This window comes from Hippocampus guttulatus, chromosome 18 (assembly GCF_054856545.1).
Source record: "Hippocampus guttulatus isolate MCC_2025c chromosome 18, RoL_Hgut_1.0, whole genome shotgun sequence".
NCBI classification, from domain to species: Eukaryota; Metazoa; Chordata; class Actinopteri; order Syngnathiformes; family Syngnathidae; genus Hippocampus; species Hippocampus guttulatus.
In genome coordinates, this window is record NC_141278.1 from 3,105,001 (window position 1) to 3,125,774 (window position 20,774).

Sequence of the window (20,774 nt, forward strand, 5' to 3'; positions counted from 1 at the left end):
TGATGACGACGATGATGATGATGATGACGATGATGACGACGATGACGATGATGATGAGGATGACAATAACGATGATGACGACGATGACGATGACGACGATGAGAACGATGATGATGATGACCGTGACGATGATGATGACGACGATGAGAACGATGATGATGATGACCGTGACGATGATGATGACGATGACGATAACGATGATGACGATGATGATGACGACGACGATGATGATGACGACGATGACGATGATGATGACGACGATGATGAAGACGATGACGATGATGATGACGACGATAACGATGATGATGATGACGACGAGGACGACGATGATGATGATGACAACGACGACGATGACGATGATGACGATGATGATGATGATGATGATAATGATGATAATAACGATGATGATGATGATGAGGATAACAATGATGGCGATGATGATGTCGACGACAATGATGACAATGACGACGATGATGACGACGATGATGATGACAACGACGACGATGACGATAATGACAATGATGATGATGACGGTGATGATGATGATGATGACGATGATGACGATGATGACGATAATGAAGACAATGATGATGTTGACGGTGATGATGACGACCGTGACGATGATGACAATGATGATGACGACGACGATGATGATGATGATGACAATGACAATGATAATGACGATGATAACGATGATGACGACGATGATGATGACAACGACAATGACGATGATGATGACAATGATGATGACGATGATGATGACGACGACGATGATGACAATGATGATGATAATGATGGCGATGATGATGATGATGATGACGACAACGACAATGATAACAACGAGGATGACAATGACGATGATGATGATGACAATGATGATGATGATGATGATGATAACGATGGCGATGACGGTGATGATGATGACGATGACAATGATGATGATGATGATAATGATGACGATAATGAAAACAATGATGATGATGACGGCGATGATGACGACCGTGACGATGATGACAATGATGATGACGACGATGAAGACGATGATGATGATGACAACGACAATGACGATAATGATGATGATGACGATGACGATGATAATGATGACGAAAACGACAACGATGACAACGACGATGATGACGACGATAATGATGGTGATGATGATGATGAAGATGACAACGATAATGAAGATGATGACAATGATGATGATGATGATGACAATGATAATGACGATGATAACGATGATAATGATGATGACAATGACAATGACAATGACGATAATAATGATGATGACAATGATGATGATGATGACGACAACGACAATGATGACAACGAGGATGACAATGGCGATGATGATGATGATGACCGTGATGATGATGACAACGATGATGACAATGATGATGATGACGGAAATGATGATGACGGAGATGATAATGACGATGACGACGAGGATGGTGATAAAGACGATTGCGAGGACTCCCGCTTGGTGTTGAAGGTTGCGGGCAAGAATATCGTGTTGGATGACTCGCATGGTTCAGTCAACATCCAAGCTGACCAATTGGTCATCAAGTTGCCTTCGTCACAGTGCCCGCACAACTGCCCGCACGGCGAATGGCGGGGCGGCTCCCAGGTGCATTCCGAGGTGGGCCCCGACGACGGCTCTGAGGCGGCGCCTTAAGCTCCCGCACATCTCAGCTCCAGGCGTATCGGGAGTGCCTGGGTGTGGACGTAGCGAAGGGTCGGCAAACGGTGCTGCCACTCGTGCATTTTGTCTCGATGGCGTGTGAGGTTGTCATTGCAAAATAAAAATGCCCTGAACGATAAGCTGCCTCGTGTCATTTGGCCCGTCTGAAAGGGCAGATTGCTCTCCCTGTTTGTATCGGGCGTCACGGGGAATCCGTACCGTGTTTGGATTGCGGGACTTGGGACGTGCGTCTCGGTGGACCAAGGGTTGGGCCTTCCAACTCCACAGGGCTTCCCCGTTGCCGCCAGCACAGCTGCCGCCCGGCCCGCGCCGTGATGCGGCTGCCAAGGATGCTTCCTCTGTGGAAAGACGTCTCGGACTCGGAAAAGCAGGCTTCTCCTTCGGGTCGTCATTTTCAGAGAGGCTTCGGTGGCCAAGAAGTCGCCGCTGGTGCCGCGGTCCCCTCGCGTGACTGGCGAGCGGGCGGCGCGGGACGCTGCGAATGCTCCTTTTTTCTCACTGTGTGCCCTGCCACCAGTCTGGGGTGTCGCTCGCCCTGCCGGTGCGATTCTCCTCTCACGCTTGAAAATGGAATGAATGGGCTGGAATATTTGAAACGAGAGAAGATGAGCGAGCGCGGCGCGGCGCGGCGACCGCAGCCACATTGGATTCTTTGGCTTCATATTTTAAAGATTGATCAGGATGATCACGTTAACACCCCACCGCCTCCATCAGTGGTGCAGCTAGCACCAAAATAGTTTTTCTTTTGTTTTTTTTCTCCCCGAGTTCCCAAAAGATTGGTGGCAGCCGTCCAACCTTGGACTCGGTCCACGGAGTGACGGTGGCAAAAACAAGCCGGCAAACTGGCTCGGTGATGAGGGAGAGCGTGTCTTTGCGCATCGCACTTTTCGGCGTGCCTTTCTCCGAGCTTCCTGCCTTTTTGGCTGTCGATGGGGCGAGGGACCAATTCAACCAACCAAGCGAGGGCGCCCGAGATCTGGCAAACGGCGGGTGGCAGACGCGCTGCCCGACCGGCAGGCGGCTCGATTGGTTGTGGGAGTATATCGGACCGAGGCGGCGCTTTCCTGGCCGCGCCGTCGGGAATGTGAGCCGGCGCTTCGACACTCCATCCCGCTCGTCAAGGCATCCCACCTGCTGAGCAGGGGGGGGGGGGGGGGGCGGGGGGCTCGCGTGTGCCGTCGCGGGTTCAAAAAGGAGAGCGAGCGCCTCGGGAGCAGCGCTTGAGGGAGACAAACCGGTTTGTCCTTGTCGCCGAGTGACATTGGCCTTTTTCACATGGCGTTCCCCCATGTTCAAAGTGACTCATGTAATTGATTCATTACAGCAGGAAAATGTGAAGGTGAAATGTGGCTCGACAAGACCCGCCTAGAAGAAACCAAGCGCTTGCGTGAGAAGACAAGGGGAATTAATGAAGGGCCCCACCTTAAAGAGGGCTGCACAAAGCGAACCGACTCCTTTGTTTGCGGCAGCCAGGCACCATATAAAACCTCGGCGCGCCACTGACGCCAACCTAGGGGCAGACTGGATTCCGCGCTGTGAGTACGTTCTTCGTTTTGACGGCCGTTCTTTGAATGCAGCCTGTGTCTTGGACATACTAGTGTCGGGTCGAGCGATTGGGACCGGGAGGGTCACGACGGACGTTGCTTTGTGCGCTTGAGGAACTTCGTCCAATGGGGTGGCGGTGTTTGGACGCCGCGCGGGCAACGGCTGGGACATCCCATCGCTGACAAACATTCTCGCGGTTCTTTTTTTTGGGGGGGGGGGGGCAAATCCGACTTTGGACGCGGAGCCCTCCTTTCTTTCATGTGCTTTTAATGTGGCTTTTGGCTGTCTTACAGAACGGCGTCTGACACAATGGGGAGTTTCAAGGTGTTCACGCTTGTCCTTTTACTGCTTGGTAAGTCATCCCGCTCTCGACCGGCGCGCGGCACATCCCAAGGCATGACAGCGACTAACCCGACGGAGCAATGTTGCCATTGACAGGAAGCATCAGCCTGCCCGCCTCTCTGGCACAAGTTACTGAAGATGAAAACAATCCACCCGACCCCAGTGCGGCGCCCGATCCTTCATCTTCCGCGCCCGATCCGTCAACGACCAACATCCCACCTTCAACCGAGTTCCCTGGGGGATTGACGTGTGTGACTGCAGATTACGTTCTCGGTTTAAAGCTCAACCAGGATGTCGGCCTTTCCGTGCGTTTTTTTGGAAACAGAGTTTGGATTGAGGGAGTGGATTATTCGAGCGGATACCCAGCCATAAGCACGCCTACAGATGGAAACCCGGGTTCGGGTTCTGGTTCGGGTTCGGATCCGGACCCGCCTCCTCCCCCGCCTCCTACCCCACCTCCTCCCCCCCTAGGTGTCACCCCGGATGAAAGAAAGTAATCGGCACGCCTGCCTTCCATCTGCAGCTCCATTGCTGCTTTCTTTCCTTTTGAAACTTAAGACGCCATCAAGACTTTTCTTTCGCTTGCCTTCTCCTCAAATCGGTTGCTCGTAATCATCATGTAGTCGTTTCGGGGTGTCATGAAAACACTCGATTGGTTTCCATGCCGTTTGCACGCTCACCTCTGGTGAACTTTTGTCGCTTCAATAAAACTCATGAGCTCAGGCTGTCTGTGGCTTTTTGTCTTCATGTGCACGCTCGCCCCAAAGTTGACGCGTCCCGCCCACGGTTCTCCGGCCTCACTCGGAGCCGGCAAATACCGATGCCCCCCTTGCACGGGAACATGGGGCCCATCGCCCAGGCCAACACAAAAGGCCGCTGCCAGACGCCAACGGTGACGCGTGAAAAAGGCAGTTTCCCTCCCTCCGCCCTCCTTGTCGGATCCCCGGTCGACGCCGCTCCAGCCCGACGGCATTTGTTGGCTTGCCTCCACCGTAGCGCCCGACAGGGCACGTGCTTTTTCAAGGCGGAGTTGATTTCATACGAGCGGGGCTCTGCGGGTGCCTTTCGCGGGCCGTAGTCGCCCCTTTCCAACTTTGGCTCTGACCGGCCAATCCAGTGGAAGGCAAAATACAGTCACCGTCGAGGTCCGGGTCGTGGAGGAAGGGGAGGCTCTCGCCGGGAAGAACCAAAGGCCACATTGCGAAAGAGACGCAGATTTGTCCCGCTCCATTTCGGGGCACCCCCTTCACACTCATGGCCGCGTCGCAGGAGTCCCGTCGCCCGCGTAGTTGGTTCCGAGTGACAAACTGGGTTTCGAACTCGTGAGACATCGTAACCGCCTCATCGTGACATCAACAGTGGCTTTAATTGCATTTGCGCAAAGGGGAATTTGCCCCGTTGGACAAAATCCAACCGCTGTAGCGAGCCAAAAAAGCCGACACATTATGTGCAAAGTGGCGCGGCGGGCCGCGTCTGGCCCCCGGGGCCTCGTCTTTGACCCCTTCGCCTTCGAGTGTAAATGTCCATCGGCGCTTCGTGGCCAGCGCAGAAAAGGCCTCGCCGGCCCCGACCATCCTCGACCCCCCCGAGCAAACGGCCTTTGGGCTGAAATCCCAGCCCTTTGGGGGCGTGCGGCAAAAATCCAGGAACCGTTGTCCGCCCACTTTTTGGGGCCGCGCCCCTAAAGGAATCCCTGCAGCCCGAAAATCTGCCACGACTTGTCGAATGTCCGTCGGTTTTTGACAAGCTGGAGAAGTTGCTGTGTTCAGAGCACCCCCCCGCTGAAAAAGGTGGCTCGCACATCATCCCCGGCCGGCCCCGTTCCCCAACGGCCTCCGAGCGCTCGTATGCTCACGCCGTAAAGGCATCGGTGGCAAACTCCGGTCCGGCAGGGTCACCGTCCCGCGTGTTTTCCCTCTCTCCCTGTTGCACACACACACACACACACACACACACACACACACACACACACACACACACACACACACACACACACACACACACACACACACACACACACCTGCTTCAAATGAGCTCTGCGGAAGCCTGATAGCCACCATGTTCATTTGAATCGGGTGTCTTGCAACAGGGAGAGATGGAAAGCATGCGGGGCGGCGGCCCTCTTTAGACCCGTGCAACGTTTTGCTTTTCAACTTCTACCACCTGGATACCGACGCGCCAACCACTCCCATGGCCGGTCCTCATTTTTGCCGCGTCGCGATCAGGCAGGAGTCAGCGGATGGTTTCCCTCGCTGGGAAAGGGTTCAGGCGGTGCCGCGTCCTTCGTTTGAATTGGAATGAGAAAAGATTCCGAGCAAGTGAGCGAGATCTCGTGTTCTGTGAATGCGTTTTTCACCTTGGCCACGACACGAAGCTGGAGTCTGCACAGGGCAGTGGCGTTCTGTCAGGGTCAGCAAGGCCTTCTCTGCTGGCCTAAACATTCTCAGAAAAGTAAATTGAATAAAAAAAAATTGGGGGTGGGGAAGATCATTTGCATTCTCAAAATGCAAATGATCTGTTAATTTTATTTTCAAAGAATAGTTACATTTAATAAATTTACTTTTCTGAGAATAACATAAATTTAATTTATTTTCATAAATATGTAAACAAAATGATTCTCTTCATTCTTTGTCATATTATTTCCACTTAGTCGAGTGGCTTGTTATTTAATGTTATTTTAAATAACATTGAAAGCCACTCGATAAATAACTTATTTACTATGGTAGAGTTTTTAACCAATCATATTTCAGCTAGCTTGTGTTGCCAGGTAAACTAAACTTGCTCGGGGCCATCAGATTAAACGGAGCAGGCCCCTGTGCGCTGTAAATGAACGGGCACAATCAGCTTGCAATAGCCAATCAGATCACGAGTCTGCGTACCGGGGCCAGCTAGAAGGGCCTACGTCGACACTGGACGTGCGCGTTCGGTGATTGGATTAGCGCCTGCTAGAGGGAGCTATCACTGCATTTTAACCCAAAATGGCCGAAGAAGAAGACGTTGATCTGGTTGCAGGCCTACTTTCCACACAATTTTCAAGACGGACCTTCCACTGGATTTACCAATTGAAGTTGTTTTACCAAGGCAGCAAGGAAACATCAGAGCACGGCTGGGCATTTACAAGCTACGGTGTGTAGTGCCTTGTGAGTGTCACCAAACGTTTTTAAACGCACCGTTTAAAAACGTTTGGAGACACTCGCGTAGGTCTGCGGCTCAGTGAACAGGCACTACATTGGTGAGTAAATGAATTTTATTTTACATTTCTTCTTATTTTATTTCGTTAGTATTAATGGTCACGAAATAAAATGACAAAGATACAAAAATGTATGAAATCAGCTCACCTGCAATTTATAATGGCGCATTGTAGTCAGTTTCGTGCACTAAAATTCGTTCAATCTCAGCTGCTCAACATTTTCAGTTATTTGCTGTTGTATAGCCTATTCTCAAAATGCAAATGATCTGTTAATTTTATTTTCAAAGAATAGTTTGTTTTGTTATTGTGTGGTTGGTGTCTTGTATGAAACTGCGACATTGTGCAATTTATTGGACAGACTTGTTTATGATCACACAGCGTAATTTGGGTGGCATTTTATTTAGAATTTTTTAAAATATTTTTATTTTGGACAATTTGTAAATTTAGTTTCCTGATCTTAATTGTGAATGCATACTTGATGGTTTTAAATGCTCCTGAAATTAAGTGCTGCCTGACGAGCCTATATTGTGTTCATGTATGTGACGTCACTGAAGGCCTAAGGTTGAAATGCACGGCCCGCCACTGGCACAGGGGAAGCTTTTTTAAACTTTGTTCTAAAAGTTCCAACGCCTGCAGCCGGCCAGCCGTTCAATACATTGACCAATGAGCGGATGGGAGTTTTAGGTCGGGCACGCCGTCGCACCGGACTCAATAAATGGGTTTCTTCCTCAAAGCCGATCCGCTCTTCCGCCTTGGCGGTTCAATTTCGTGTTCGACTGAACGTCTGCCACCGCAAGGAGGCAGCCGATCTCCGACGATTCGACGCACTTCGGCTCCTCAAATTGACCTGGAGTTTTTGGGGCTGCTTTTCTTCCCCCTCCATGATCACACGGCACGCGTGAACGGCTGACGGCGTGACCCATCCAACCTTCGACGGCAAAGTCAGTGCGCGGCACAGTTTCATTTTTATGAAACCGAGGCGCCGTGCGACCGATGAACAACTCGAAGCAAACATCGAAACGATGCAGCCAAATCCCAAACTCTCGTGAGCCCGGCATCCATTCACACAACGCAGCTTAGCTGCATTCCAATCAGCCCACGAGGGAACAGATGACAACATGTTTTGGTTTTTGGGGGGTGGGTGCTTTATTCAAAGAAAAGGATGCTCGCTGCCAGTTTACTTCTTCTTGGAGACTCCCACAGTGCGACCGCGGCGGCCGGTGGTCTTGGTGTGCTGACCGCGCACCCGCAGGCTGGAAGAGAAAGCGAGTTCAGAGGAGAGCTCCCCAGGGTTCAAAGTTCACACGGACCGACGAGGCCTCACCCCCAAAAGTGGCGCAGGCCGCGATGAGCTCGGATCTTCTTCAGCCTCTCCAGGTCTTCTCTCAGCTTGTTGTCCAGGCCGTTGGCCAACACCTGAAAGCAGGGCGCACGCATCATCAAGACCGCTCGACAACGCGCAGCCAAGTCGCGATGGAGAATGGTGGTGGACTCCTATTTTGTGATTTCCATCAAATGCGGCTTTTGGCCTGTCGCGGGTGGATCTGCCTGAATTGGAAAGGTGGTGTCCTTTCCGTTAACCCACCTGACTGAATTTCCCGTCTTTGACATCCTTCTGCCTGTTGAGGAACCAGTCTGGGATTTTGTACTGGCGAGGATTCTGCATGATGGTCACCACGCGCTCCACCTGCGGCACACAAAGCCCTTAGTCCAGCCGCAGCAGCAGCCGCTGAGACGAGACGCTCTCGCCCGGCATGGCGCAGCTCACCTCCTCCTCGGTCAGCTCGCCGGCCCTCTTGTTGAGGTCAATGTCCGCTTTCCTCAGGACCACGTGGGCGTAGCGTCTGCCCACTCCCTGGCGACAGTCCCCGAAATCAAATACAAGAGCAGAGAGCAGCGCCGGCAGCCACTTGGCGGTCTTGCTCCTCCACTTACCTTGATAGCAGTGATGGCGAAGGCGATCTTCCTCCTTCCATCGATGTTTGTGTTCAAAACACGAAGAATGTGCTGAAACTTCTCCGGGATAACCAAAGCCTACACAAACAACACAGCAAGTGTCACTCGATGACACGCTACTGCCACAACAACGCCGGAGCTTCGGTGTACATCGAGACTGCGAGTCGGCGTGAACGAGCCACTTGGAACGCTTAGCCGACGCGGTAACTTTGTTTTAGCGGCGACTGCGAATTCGCCTTGAAAGTCCACAAATTCAACGGGTCATCTGCTCACACACACGACGCGCGCCCCTCAAAGAGCGCCATGCCGCAGATGGACGTCTATTTGCAACGGATGGCGTTTGATTTGTATCGTTCGGCAGAATCTCACCATCTTGCAAGCCGCTTCAACGCAAAGAGGAAGAGACGCAATTCTCGCGACAGTTTGACCGCGCTTGGGCGGAAGTCGGTCCTTCTCGTTAAATCGTCCGATATCTTTGCCAACGCGTACAACGTAATCTCTTCTTTAACGTTTGCCTTGGAGAGAGCATTCTTGCATTCATTTAGCTGTTTTCTCCTCAATTTGGCGAATGAAAATGCTTTCATTAAGTTCATTTTCCCTCATTCGTTTGTCGAGTTTTATAATTGTGTATTTATTGGAAAGTGGAAGCAACAAAATGACACATGCGAGTAAAATAATGAATGTTCAAATGTACCTCATCAAAAAAAAAAAAAAGAATTGCAGAAAAATACAACATGAATTTTATTTTGACAATAAGCTGCATGTATTTAAATTGTATTTGTATTCATACCTGAAACCTTTTGAAATTCTTTTAGCATATTTGCGCTTGCAAAATACTAGATAAGTTTTTTACTTCTTCCTACTCCCTTGAACATAATAACTGTGTTGAATGAAGATTGATTTCTTTCTTTTACTTTTTTTATCTACCTTATTTTCTGTCAAATTATTACTGTTTTATGTTCAATAAACAAACAAACAAAATAAAATGGCCACAAACATTTGCCCAACTCTACCTTGGTTAAAATGTCATGCACAACCCCAGACTAACGCATCATTTTCAGAATTCAAGACAACGTGTTAAAATAATCACGAAATATGTAAGTACATCCTGAACAGGTAAGATTTTTTTTAACGTGCGTATTAGCGAAAAACGTGTGATTTTGCGTTTTGCTCGGGGGTTGTTTTTTTTTCGTGCCTCCGAGTGACGTCACTCCAACAATGGCGGAGGCTGCAGCGGACGCGAACACGGCGGAGAGGATGACACAAGCGGCCATGGCCTTCTTTCACGACGAGGTAATTTTAAAAACTGTTGGGCGCTTGTAATGGCGGCTTCGTCGTCGTTGTTGTTGTTCGTCCAGCAAGCCTTCCTCTTTCTCATTCGCCACCGTTCTTTGGCGTTAGCAAAACATGATGATGTCACGAATTGGCCGGGGGGGGGGGGGGGGTTGTCGTCAGTCACATCCACTTGAGTGGCACATGAGTTAGGACACCAGTTTGCAGTGCCGTTGTTCTTGTTTTTTGCCGAGGAAATTTCCTTTCATATCTTGTCGGTGAGCGAGATGAGCTGACCCGGACGTACTTGTTCACTTGGCTGATGGCGGTCAGTCAGGCCACCCGGGAAAAGACTGATAAGATAAGAAGTCTCGCAATGGTGGATTTCCCAATTTGCAGCAGCAAAGTTATGAAAGGATGAAGTAGAAGAACAAAATATAGGAGCTGCTGAAAAGGCAGAGTTTTAGAGTCCCGAATGAACAAACACTCCACAAATAGTGAAAATATGGCGGATGTAATGAGTCGTACGCAGTCAGCAGGCATTTGGACTTCATGAAATGAGCGCGGGATGCGATGGCAAAGACGAGCTCTCATGGTGGGGTCAGAGTAATGCCGCAAGTCACTTGGCGCAAAAACAGGGCTCTTAGGTCCTGTTCCTCGAAGGCCCCTATCCAGCCTGTTTTTGATCTCTCCCTCCTCCAACACACCAGAGTCAAAGGATCGGGATTGTTATCCAGCTTCCGCAGACCTTACTGGTAATCGGATCCTTTGAATCAGGTGTGTCGCAGCAGTGGGAAATCGCCCCTCGCAGAACAGGATCGAAGACCCCCACCCACCCCCCGGCCAAAAATGCGCATGCAAACAGCCCAATCGATGAGAATGCATTTTGGGCAGGACTCTGGAAAAACGGAGGATTCGATACCTATGTACTCATGGAAAGAGTGAGAACAGGTTGCTTATCCCCCCCCTCCAGATGACCGACGGGGAAATGGCCCAGCTGCACCTGGGAGAACTGGACCTGACGACCGATGAGCTGATCTTGGATGAAGTGGACCGTAAGACCCATCTTGGCACACACCCAGTCCAGCCACTCCAATACATGAATACAACCCAGCTTTATTTGTCTAGCACTTTCACAACAGCCGCAGCTGTAATAAAGTGTTTTACGGAACATTTATCAATGTGTGCGCGGGTGTGCGTGTATAAGGCTGACTTGTTGACATGGCGTCTTGTCCCCTCAGTTCACATCCAAGCCAATCTGGAGGACGAGCTAGTCAAGGAAGCGCTTCAGACGGTGAGCATTTCCGTTGGTCCTCCTTCACGATGGTACCGCGTCTCTCACGTGACCTCGGCGGTGACCTGCTTTTTCGGCAGGGCGTGGACCTTCGCCAGTACTCCAAACAGGTGGAGGCGGAGCTTGAGCAGATTGAGCAGGCATCCATCAAGGACTGTATCCGAAATGTGGTCGCCGACAGGGCGCGGTTGGGTGGGTGGGGGCGGGTCGATCGGCCGGCGCCAAACTGCAAACAGCGACGCTTGGCGTAAATGCCATGCGGCGTTTGTCTCTCGACGCCGAGCTTTGTTTTCAGATTCACACAATTGGTGCAGGGAGGTCTCATTCAAGATGTACACGCGTCATTTGCACAGCGGAAACGCAGTCGGAATCACCGAGTCATGGAATTCTTTCTTTGAGCAAAAGGAACCCGCTTTCAGATTGAACCGCTCTCGGCCGTCGGATAACTAAAAGAAAACAACAACAAAAGAGCATCGATCCCCGTCTTCGGCCCGAGTGAGCAGCGGTCCGTCACAGCAAGTTGTTCTTTTTCCTGAGTGTGTGTGTGTGTGTGTCATCAGACATCAAGGAGAGCCAAAACATCGCTCTGCTGCACCAGCAGATCAGTGCCTGTGACGCCATTTTAGAGGTAGGCCTGGTTTCACGAGGGCCCTACGCCGCCCCGTGCCCCCTCTGACCCGTGTTCCGCCGCCTTTGCAGCGGATGGAGGAGATGCTGAGCGGCTTCCAGAGCGACCTGTCCTCCATCAGCAGCGAGATCCACACGCTGCAGCGGCAGTCTCTCAGCATGAACGTCCGTCTGAAAAATCGCCAGGCCGTCCGCAGCCACCTCAGCCAGCTGGTGGACGAGCTGCTGGTGCCGGGCGCCATGATCTCGTAAGACGCCGCGCTTTGCCTCTGCAGGGTGAAATTTCAGGATGAAATGTCTGGGAAGAGGGGACGGCGAGCGGCTATACGCTGTACCTAAAAGCAGGGGGCGGGTGGGGGCGTCTTGGAGTTTGGCAGTAGTGATGGTGACTCGTGAGTGTAAAAGTGAAAAATACTGCAGAGGTATCGCACAGTGTAAACGTTCAAGTTTTCACACCACGGGGCCTCGAGGTTGGGCCAGCATCGGCCAAGTGTTTCCCCGCCGAGTTCCTTTTGTACGTCCCGCCCATGTTATTTGATTGATTTAATGAATTTGGATTTGTTTGTCCAGCACCATCCTGGACAGTCCGGTGACGGAGCAGCACTTTGTGGAGCAGCTGCATGAGCTCAACAACAAGATCAACCTGGCCAAGGAGCTCAGCTTCCGAGAGACGCTGGCCTGCTGCGACATCCAAGACGTCGTGGACCGCCTCAAGGTCAAGGTGAGCTTGCGCGGCCTTCGCAAAAAGCACCCGAACGGCACCATGACGGTTTCTCGCCGCTCGCCGGGTTGCTTTTGACGTCGTCGTGTCACAGCCGGTGACGCGTCACGTCTTCATCATCAAATGCGGGTTCACGTCATGTGTTTTTCCATCATTGGGGAGTTTGCGGCTGTCTCCATAACAGGGTCGACCTGTCGATCTTGTCCCGGCGACTTGCCCAGCCCAGTTACGAGCAAGCGTTTTGTTCCCTTGGCGACCAGAGGCAGGGCCTGAGATTGCGCCTTCTGCAGGGTGTGCGCGTGTGCGTACGTGCGTGTGAAGGGAGTGCAGAGAGTTGAACATTTTGTGTTCATGGAGGAAGCATTTTGAGTTGTTGTCGCTTTCAAACCATGTGAACGGACGACGCTGTCAAAAGGGAGATAGAAAAGCTCTCTTTCGTCTGCACACCCCTGGACAGAAGCTTCAAAATCATCACGTCCAGTTGCTCCCCTATATGGAGCCCTTGTTCATATTGTAACAATGGAACCCGGAGAAAACGGAGGGAGGGGCACAGATGGGGGTAGGGGAGAGAATCATCCTTCAAAAGAAGAGCAGATGAAGCTGAAATGATTAGCCGACATTTGTCGACCCAAGATTGACTTTGCGAAAGGCACTTTTTTTTTTTTGCCCGCCGACACTTCTTGGCTTCGTTTTCTGAATTGATTCTTTTTTTGTTTTGTTTTGTTTTTGCCCTCCCTTCTCCCAGGCAGTGTGCAAGATTCGCGAGTTCATCCTTCAGAAGATCTACTCGTTCAGGAAGCCCATGACCAACTACCAGATCCCGCAGAACACTCTGCTCAAATACAGGTGGGGGCGTGTGCGCCTTGCGCAAACTCGCGTGAACACCTGCGCGCGTGTGCGTGCAGGTTCTTTTACCAGTTCCTCCTGGCCAACGAGAGGACGGTGGCCAAGGAGGTGCGAGACGATTATGTGGACACAATGAGTAAAATCTACTTCAGCTACTTCAAGTCGTACAGCGGTCGGCTGCTCAAAGTGCAGGTGAACAAACTCCCCCACGCACAAAACCACAAACTCAATGTCCTCTGTGTGTGTGTGAGAGAGAGAGAGAGAATGCAATGCAATACAATGCGCACACACCCTTTAATTAGATAGCAGGTGGCTAATTATCTTTAATTGACTGAAGGTTTTGTCTTGAAAGAGTTCCAGACGTTGGGAAAAAAAAAAAAAAAGCAACACGTCGCTGTAAAGGTGAACTCGACACGTGACGGCTGCGGCCGGAAACGTTCCTTTTTCCCACTGAAGACCTAGCGCAGGTGGGCGATGTATATTCTAAAGCGGCGATGTGAGAAACTTGTCTGGGAGAGGGGGAGTGGGGGGGCACTGTTGGTGGTCCTGGTTCCTTTCAGGCGTCGAAATAATCTGGCTGTATAGCAGGACAAAGGCAAGAAAGGATCATCCGTGTGACACATACACACGCTGGGCGCTGCCTTTTTTTTTTTTGTCATTTGGGAGTGGGGGACCGAGTGACTGAAACTGCGGTGACGATCACTTTGTAACTCGATTGCTTCTCAATGGGACCACCTTGCTCGTTGGGCTCGGTCGGCTCCTCGAGGACGAGTTTCGGTTGGACGGTTAGCGTCAAATTCCACTGGGGCTTCTCCCCAGCGGACGCCACGTCTCAACGGCCCACTTCTGAGGCGCCGACGGAAGCTTCTTGCTTTGTAACGCCACATCGCTGGGAGGAAAAACACAAAGAATGGCACGCTTGGGCGCACGCTCCTTTTATCCAAGAACAAAGTGTTCGTCTGTCTTTGTCTCACGTAGATGAACATGTATACATTTGTTGTCAGGCGACAGTCATTTGCCCATTGTGAGCCATCCACAGTCCTTTTCACTTGGACAATTACAGGACAAATGCCTGCGAATCGCTGTTGTGAATCATCGTCTTCCTCTCTCTCTCTCCCTCTCGCTCTGTAGTACGAGGAAGTCGCTAACAAGGACGACCTGATGGGGGTCGAAGACACCGCCAAAAAAGGTAACGCAAAAAAGCGATGTGTGTGTGTGTGTGTCTCAGTAACGGTAGCTTTCGAATGGAATACTGTGTGTGTGGTCTGATGACCACTTGGTATATGTGTGCAAACATGTGCGCGCACATGTGAGTTTCATGGTTGAAGTTGCACACAAGCATGTGAAGAGAAGACAAGAAATGCCTGGAGCGTCTTGAATGTGCGGGTGTGTCCACCCGAAAAGTGCTTCATCACCTAAGGTGCAGCAGCAGCGCAACCGCACAAAAGCTCCTCTGGGCACAAGCGCGGCTGCGGCGGTGCCTCGACGGACAAGTTGAAGTGGTTCCGCGGTGGCGCTCGTAAGCCAAAGCACTCCGATCCCAAAACCTCGGAGAAAAGTCTGACTGTCTTTTGGTCTCGGGCGGCGGGCTCAAGTCAAGCTTGTCCTTTCTCCGCCGCGCGGCGCAGCCGTCGGTGGCCTCGGTCGGCTCTCGGCCGGATGACCGGAAGGCGCTTGACTTTGGAGTCGGTCGGTCCTCGGCGCGGCGTCTCCGCTCGGTCCGGAAGGCCGCCGCCCGACTCTCGAGCGCTACTCGCACCACTCCTTCTCTGGCCTCCTTTCGCCGGCTCATTTTTGAGTTCTTTTGAAGAACCTCCCATTCAAAATGGCGCGCTGCCACCGTGCCTCTCTCGGCTCCTTCGCCCTGAACTTGATGAGAGGTAGCGAGAACCAAGCGGGGGCTGAGAGAGGAGACGGAGACCTATTCTGTGGCCACCCCGCCCCCTCGCTGCCAAACTCATTTGGAGTGACATGAGACTCGGTTGTTTTTGAGCCTCTGGCTGTCTTTGTCATTCATGTCGTTTGTTTGTGCTGCGAGTTGTTTTTGCCGCAGCACGTACGGCAAGCGCTCGGTCTACAGCGGCGCTTTTGTTTCATAGTGCCCTCGAAATTGACGCTTGAGTTGAGTAAGCAACCAGCGATTCCCATTGCGGTTTTTGTCTCTTGGCCGCAGGTTTCTTCTCCAAACCATCTCTGAAGAGCAGGAACACCATCTTCACTCTGGGCCAGAGGGGCGCCATCCTGAGCCCCGCCGAGCTGGAGGCTCCCATTCTGGTTCCTCACACGGCGCAGAGAGGCGACAGCAGGGTGAGCGCCGCCCGCGACCGACGACTTTTCCCCAAAGTCGCCCCAAGTTTGGTCTGTTTGCCCCCCCACCAAACCCCCCTTGCACTGGGTGTGTCGTGGAAAGCGGTGTATGCCATTAAAAAAGGACTTGGTTTTTCTGAATAATGGGAGCGTGAGAACAGTATTCCGCGTCATGCGTGACAATTTCCGCCTCTCGTATTGCGGCCGTGGGTCTGATTTTCTCGAGCTGGAGAAAAGCCACAAGCAATACTCGATTTACACGGAGCTCAAATAAAGTGAGTCTGATCAAACCGCGGTCATCGAGAAGAGCGAGCGGCTCACGTTTTTACAAGGCTTAACTAGGTTTCGGCGCGCTCGCTCACGTCGGGCCGGCGCGTGTGCGAGAAACGTGAACGCTCCCTCAAGGTGTGATGGAGAATGTCAAGAATGGCGGCGGGCGTGGCGGCGCGCACTAACGCCGAGCTTGTGCTCCCTCCTCAGTACCCGTACGAGACGCTGTTCCGCAGCCAGCACTACGCCCTGCTGGACAACGGCTGCCGGGAGTTCCTCTTCCTGTGCGACTTCTTCATGGTGGCGGGAAATTCCGCCCTGGACCTCTTCAACAGCATCATGGGAAAGACACTCGGCATGTTCCTGGTGCGCTATGTGACCTCGCCTGTCTTGTCGCGGGCCCCGTTGAGAAAGTGTGGAAACGGCCCCTTTTCTCCAATTCTCATTCGAGAGATCCACATCGAGAGATACTGTAACAAGAAAACCTTTATTTGTCCCACAATGGAGACATTTCTAATCTCCAGCAGCAAAATTGAAAGTAACAATCGATGGTTTTCGACTAGGGAAAAAAAAAAGCCACTGACTAGCTGACCAAGAACTGTGACCTCAACGCTGAAGCGTGCTGTTGTGTGCACGCAGAAGAGTATGTCGACGTACGTGGCGGACTGCTACGACGGCATCGCCGTCTTCCTGTGCATCCACATCATCCTGCGCTTTCGAGCCATCGCCGCCAAGAGGAACATTCCGGCTCTGGACAAGTGAGCGCGCCTGCGTCCGCGTGTTGGCTAGCCGGGCCCTGACTGCCGCTGCGCGTTTGTGTGCCTGCGTACTTGCGTCAGGTACTGGGAGGCGGTGCTGGAGCTGCTGTGGCCGCGCTTTGAGCTCATCCTGGAGATGAACATCCACAGCATCAGGAACAGCGACCCGCAGAAGCTGGGGCTGCTCGACAGCCGGCCGCACTACGTACGTCACGCCCACGCTCCGCACGCCGCAGACGTCCTTTTAACAAGCGGCCGGCCTGTGTTGGCTGGACCATGTGAATGATTTCAAATGGTTGAGCTTAAGCATCAAAGAGAAATTGACTCAACTCAAAAGAAACACATTTTGAGGGCCAATTTTCAAGAAAACAAAACGCGGCAAATATTATCCGTGTTACTTTACTTTTGGATTTATTGGTTGGGACCGTCGAAAATGCGTGAAATTGTGTGTGAGAGACAAAACACGATGTGGCTTGATGTCTGAAAACGATGAGCATATGATGAAAATTCCCAGCCGCGTTTCTGCCTGCGCCCACCTCAACCTCCCCATATTTTGGATTTTCCTTTCCCCCCCCCCCCCCCTCTCTGTTGACAGTCACGAGAGAGGGCGGGGGGCAAAAATCCCAAACATTTTGGCGATTGTTTTGCTATTTTCAGAGGTTGAAGTGGAAATGTGCGTGTAAACGTCTTTGCAGAACCGAGGCCGCGCTCGAGCTTTCTTTCGCGTTTAGCCTCTCGCTTTTCGTTCTTTTGGATTGGGCAGTTCCTGAATGGTTGTCGATTTCGTTGTTTTGTGTGGCGGCGGCGGTGTTGTTGAGTGCCAATGCTTGTCAACACGGTGCCCATTTGCACAACGAAAGGCCAACGGTTGGTCCCTCGTCATCCAGCTCGGGGCCGCCGCGTTGGGCGACGTCGCCCTCTGCCGTTCAGCGAAACGAAGGCGTGAGCTCGCCCGGAAAACGGGACGGCGGGCCCCCTTCCCCGCTTCGATTGAGCGAGCCGGCAGAACGTCGCCGACGTCGAGTGAAAGCGAGCCAAACTCGTTCAAATAACGCTCGGGCCGTCACGTCACCGAGCCGCCGTCGCGCTCGTCGTCGCGGCGTACGCGGGGAGGGGATCCGACGTTCCCCCGTCACGCGCCCGCGTATCGCTCACCGCGCGCCCGACACGAACACGAGACACGGTTCTCCGTGTACTCGCTCCTCCAGCGCGAACCGAGGTGTCGCCGCCGTCGATGTCCTCATTCCTTGTGTGTCGTGAACATACTGTACTTGGCCCACAAAGAGGATTCCGATTCGGCGAAGCCGTTTTACTTGTTTGGTCGTGCGAGCTTGGCGTCGCAAACGAACGGTTGTGACGTTCGTTGCATTTGCCGGCAGAGGGCGATGTTGCCTCACGACAGGGATGGATGAAAGTGGATCCACAAATGCATTTGTCCCCCGGTATTCCACTGCTCATTCAAGAATTTGGGGGAGTTTAAAAAAAGTGTGCGTTGGGGAAGGGGCGTCCCTATTGTTTGGTTTTTCTCCCAATGCTGTTCCTGGGTTTTCGCCAAGCCGGCCGGCGTGCCACACGTCACTCGTGCATCTGCCGTTTCAGATCACGCGTCGCTACGCCGAGTTCTCGTCGGCCGTTGTCAGCATCAACCAGACGTTCCCCAACGAGAGGATCAACGCGCTGCTGGCTCAGCTGCAGGTGAGGCGCGCCGCCGAAACGGGTCGGGCTCCGACCCGAGCGGGCCGTGACGCTGTCGCGCGTGGCTTTTTTTTTTTTTTACAGGCCGAGGTGGAGAACTTTGTGCTGAAGATGGCAGCCGAGTTCCCGTCCAGAAGGGAGCAGCTCATCTTCCTCATCAACAACTACGACATGATGCTCGGCGTGCTCACGGTGAGTCCAATTGGAGATGTCCAAAAAGAGCAATTCACGACGACCACCGCCGCCAAAAAGTCGCGACGACGCAGCTGGAAGTCGACGCTGTGTTTGTCCAGGAGAGGGCAGCAGACGACAGCAAGGAGGTGGAAGGCTTCCAGCAGCTTCTGCTGGCCAGGACGCAGGCGAGTGCTGTTCTTGTCAAACGCGCACGTGCCGACCACACCCCCGCCGAAACGCTCTCTGTCACGCCGCCGGCAGGAGTTTATTGAGGAGCTCCTGTCGGCACCCTTCGGGGGGATGATCGCCTTTGTGAAGGAGGCCGAGGCGCTGATGGAGAAAGGCCAGCTGGAGCGCCTGAAGAGCGACGAAGGTGAGGGGGCGGCCGCGAGCGCAAATCCTCCAGAGAGGCTGGCATTTCTGTTTCACGAGTGAATGGGAATCGTAACCGCGCTTGACAATCACTCAAGTACTTGTTGCATCCCTAGCGCACCTCCTGCAAATTCTGCCCACATTTTTCACATGGCTGTGCTTTACTCGAGTATCTCGAAATAGTGAAGAAGCGAGGGTGAGTACTTTTGGTGCGCTTCCTGACGCCTGTCTGCGTTCAGCTCGTATCTGCCAGCTGGTGCGAGGCTTCTCGGGCTCGTGGAAGCAGTCGGTGGAGGCCATGAGCCAGGACGTCATGAGGTCCTTCACCAACTTCAAGAACGGAACCGGCATCATCCAGGTGAGGACGAGGGTGGGGTTGGGGCCCCGCCACTCCTCGCCGCCTGTGCGCCGCCTCCTTGACGTCTTTGCCGCCCCGCAGGGCGCCCTCACCCAACTGATCCAGTACTACCACGGCTTCCACAAGATCCTCAGTCAGCCTGCGTTCCGCAGCCTGCCGGCCCGCTCCGAGCTCATCAACCTGCATCACCTCATGGTGGAGGTCAAGAAGCACAAGCCCAACTTCTGACCGTCGTCCGCTTTCCAATCTTGTGACGAAAATTTGTGACACAAATTTCATTTCAGCGGAATTGAAATAGAAAGTAAAAAGTAGTTCCAAAAGTGTTCAGCGCACAACAGGATGTTGTTGTTTTATTTTATTATATATTTTTGGTCATCCAATTTGAAGGGAGGGCAGCGATGGCCCTGCCTTTCCGGTTGGCACATCGGGCGTCGTGGCTCCCGGAGAGGGCCGTGCGGCAGAGCCAGCGGCTGAAGGACTTCCGGCCGCTGTGTGCGAGCGTGTGCGGGAGAAGCTCGAGGTCGCGTGCGGCGGCCGAGTAAGCGGTCGGGCCCGGTGGCGGCGTCTCAGCCCGAGCGCCGGAAGCTCACACGATACGATGCAACGACGCTATGGAGTCCATCATGGCAATGATGGTACCTGCGTGCGTTCTCTGCTCCGGAACAACAATGCGGCGGCGATAAGCCACGCCAATGCTCAATTGTCGTGGCGGAACGACCGGGCGGTGAATGTGATACGTCGACTCCCCCCAACCAAAATAAGAATGAACTGCGGTGCTTTTAAGTTGGAATGGCTGCCGGAGGATGTGCAAATTGAAGAACAAGTGGCGAAACTGGGTGAGATCTTTTCTTTTTGGAGTGAGAAAGGTTTGTTCTGCAAAACATGCGGCAAAGCTTAAGTTGTAAGCGAAAAAGATGGACTAAGTCATAGGTGTCAAACTCGAGTCCTGGGGGGCCGCTGTCCTGCATGTTTTCCAAGTCTCCCTTTTGCAACACACCCGATTCGGATCATCAGCAAGCTCTGCGGAAGCCCGACGTTGAACCTGTTCATTTGAGTCAGGTGTGTTGCAACAGGGAGACTTGGAAAACATGCAGGACGGCGGCCCCGCAGGACCTGAGTTTGACACCTATGGACTAAGTGGAAGCTGGACTACCTCAAGCGACACATTCAGCAGAAAAGTCATTCGAATGATGTTGTAGTCATACAAAGACTCAAAATGGGCAAAGCAACCGGGAGGAAAAAGAACCGGCTGTCACACAGAAAAAAAATCCCACCCCCGAGCAAGTTAAACTTCTCATTGACTATATTTTACTTGCCATTAAAATGAATGTGCCAAATATTGGAT

At 52.5% G+C, this 20,774-nt stretch overlaps 3 protein-coding genes and 1 long non-coding RNA gene across 4 annotated transcripts in view; 3 read left to right on the forward strand and 1 right to left on the reverse strand.

Moving 5' to 3' along the window:
* LOC147190628 (uncharacterized) overlaps positions 1 to 1,821 on the forward strand; it is a 7,526-nt gene extending 5,705 nt beyond the window's left edge. Inside the window, exon 1 of the mRNA XM_086137463.1 lies at positions 1 to 1,821. This exon is cut by the window's left edge and continues 5,705 nt beyond it. Within this exon, the coding sequence (XP_085993589.1) occupies positions 1 to 1,675 (1,675 nt within the window). The 3' untranslated portion in view covers positions 1,676 to 1,821.
* Positions 1,822 to 2,855: 1,034 nt separating this feature from the next.
* Positions 2,856 to 4,312, forward strand: LOC147190629 (uncharacterized). The gene is made up of 4 exons (XR_015103848.1): positions 2,856 to 2,939; positions 3,027 to 3,237; positions 3,541 to 3,599; positions 3,686 to 4,312. It is a non-coding gene; the product is annotated as an uncharacterized LOC147190629 (long non-coding RNA).
* A 3,588-nt stretch (positions 4,313 to 7,900) lies between these two features.
* rps18 (ribosomal protein S18) lies at positions 7,901 to 9,186 on the reverse strand. The gene is made up of 6 exons (XM_086136865.1): positions 9,105 to 9,186; positions 8,715 to 8,813; positions 8,548 to 8,634; positions 8,365 to 8,466; positions 8,104 to 8,195; positions 7,901 to 8,032 (listed from the first exon to the last, which is right to left on the reverse strand). Exons 1-6 carry the CDS (start codon positions 9,105 to 9,107, stop codon positions 7,957 to 7,959), a joined length of 459 nt encoding a protein of 152 aa, XP_085992991.1. The 5' UTR covers positions 9,108 to 9,186; the 3' UTR covers positions 7,901 to 7,956.
* Positions 9,187 to 9,868: 682 nt separating this feature from the next.
* Positions 9,869 to 19,764, forward strand: vps52 (VPS52 subunit of GARP complex). The gene is made up of 20 exons (XM_086136864.1): positions 9,869 to 10,028; positions 10,981 to 11,062; positions 11,249 to 11,301; positions 11,382 to 11,457; positions 11,862 to 11,929; positions 12,001 to 12,176; positions 12,499 to 12,649; positions 13,395 to 13,495; positions 13,555 to 13,687; positions 14,627 to 14,684; positions 15,669 to 15,802; positions 16,283 to 16,438; positions 16,712 to 16,830; positions 16,912 to 17,035; positions 18,430 to 18,525; positions 18,610 to 18,717; positions 18,819 to 18,884; positions 18,961 to 19,072; positions 19,311 to 19,429; positions 19,511 to 19,764. The coding sequence occupies exons 1-20, from the start codon at positions 9,954 to 9,956 to the stop codon at positions 19,655 to 19,657; spliced, it is 2,154 nt and encodes a 717-aa protein (XP_085992990.1). The 5' UTR covers positions 9,869 to 9,953; the 3' UTR covers positions 19,658 to 19,764.
* Positions 19,765 to 20,774: the final 1,010 nt, after the last annotated feature.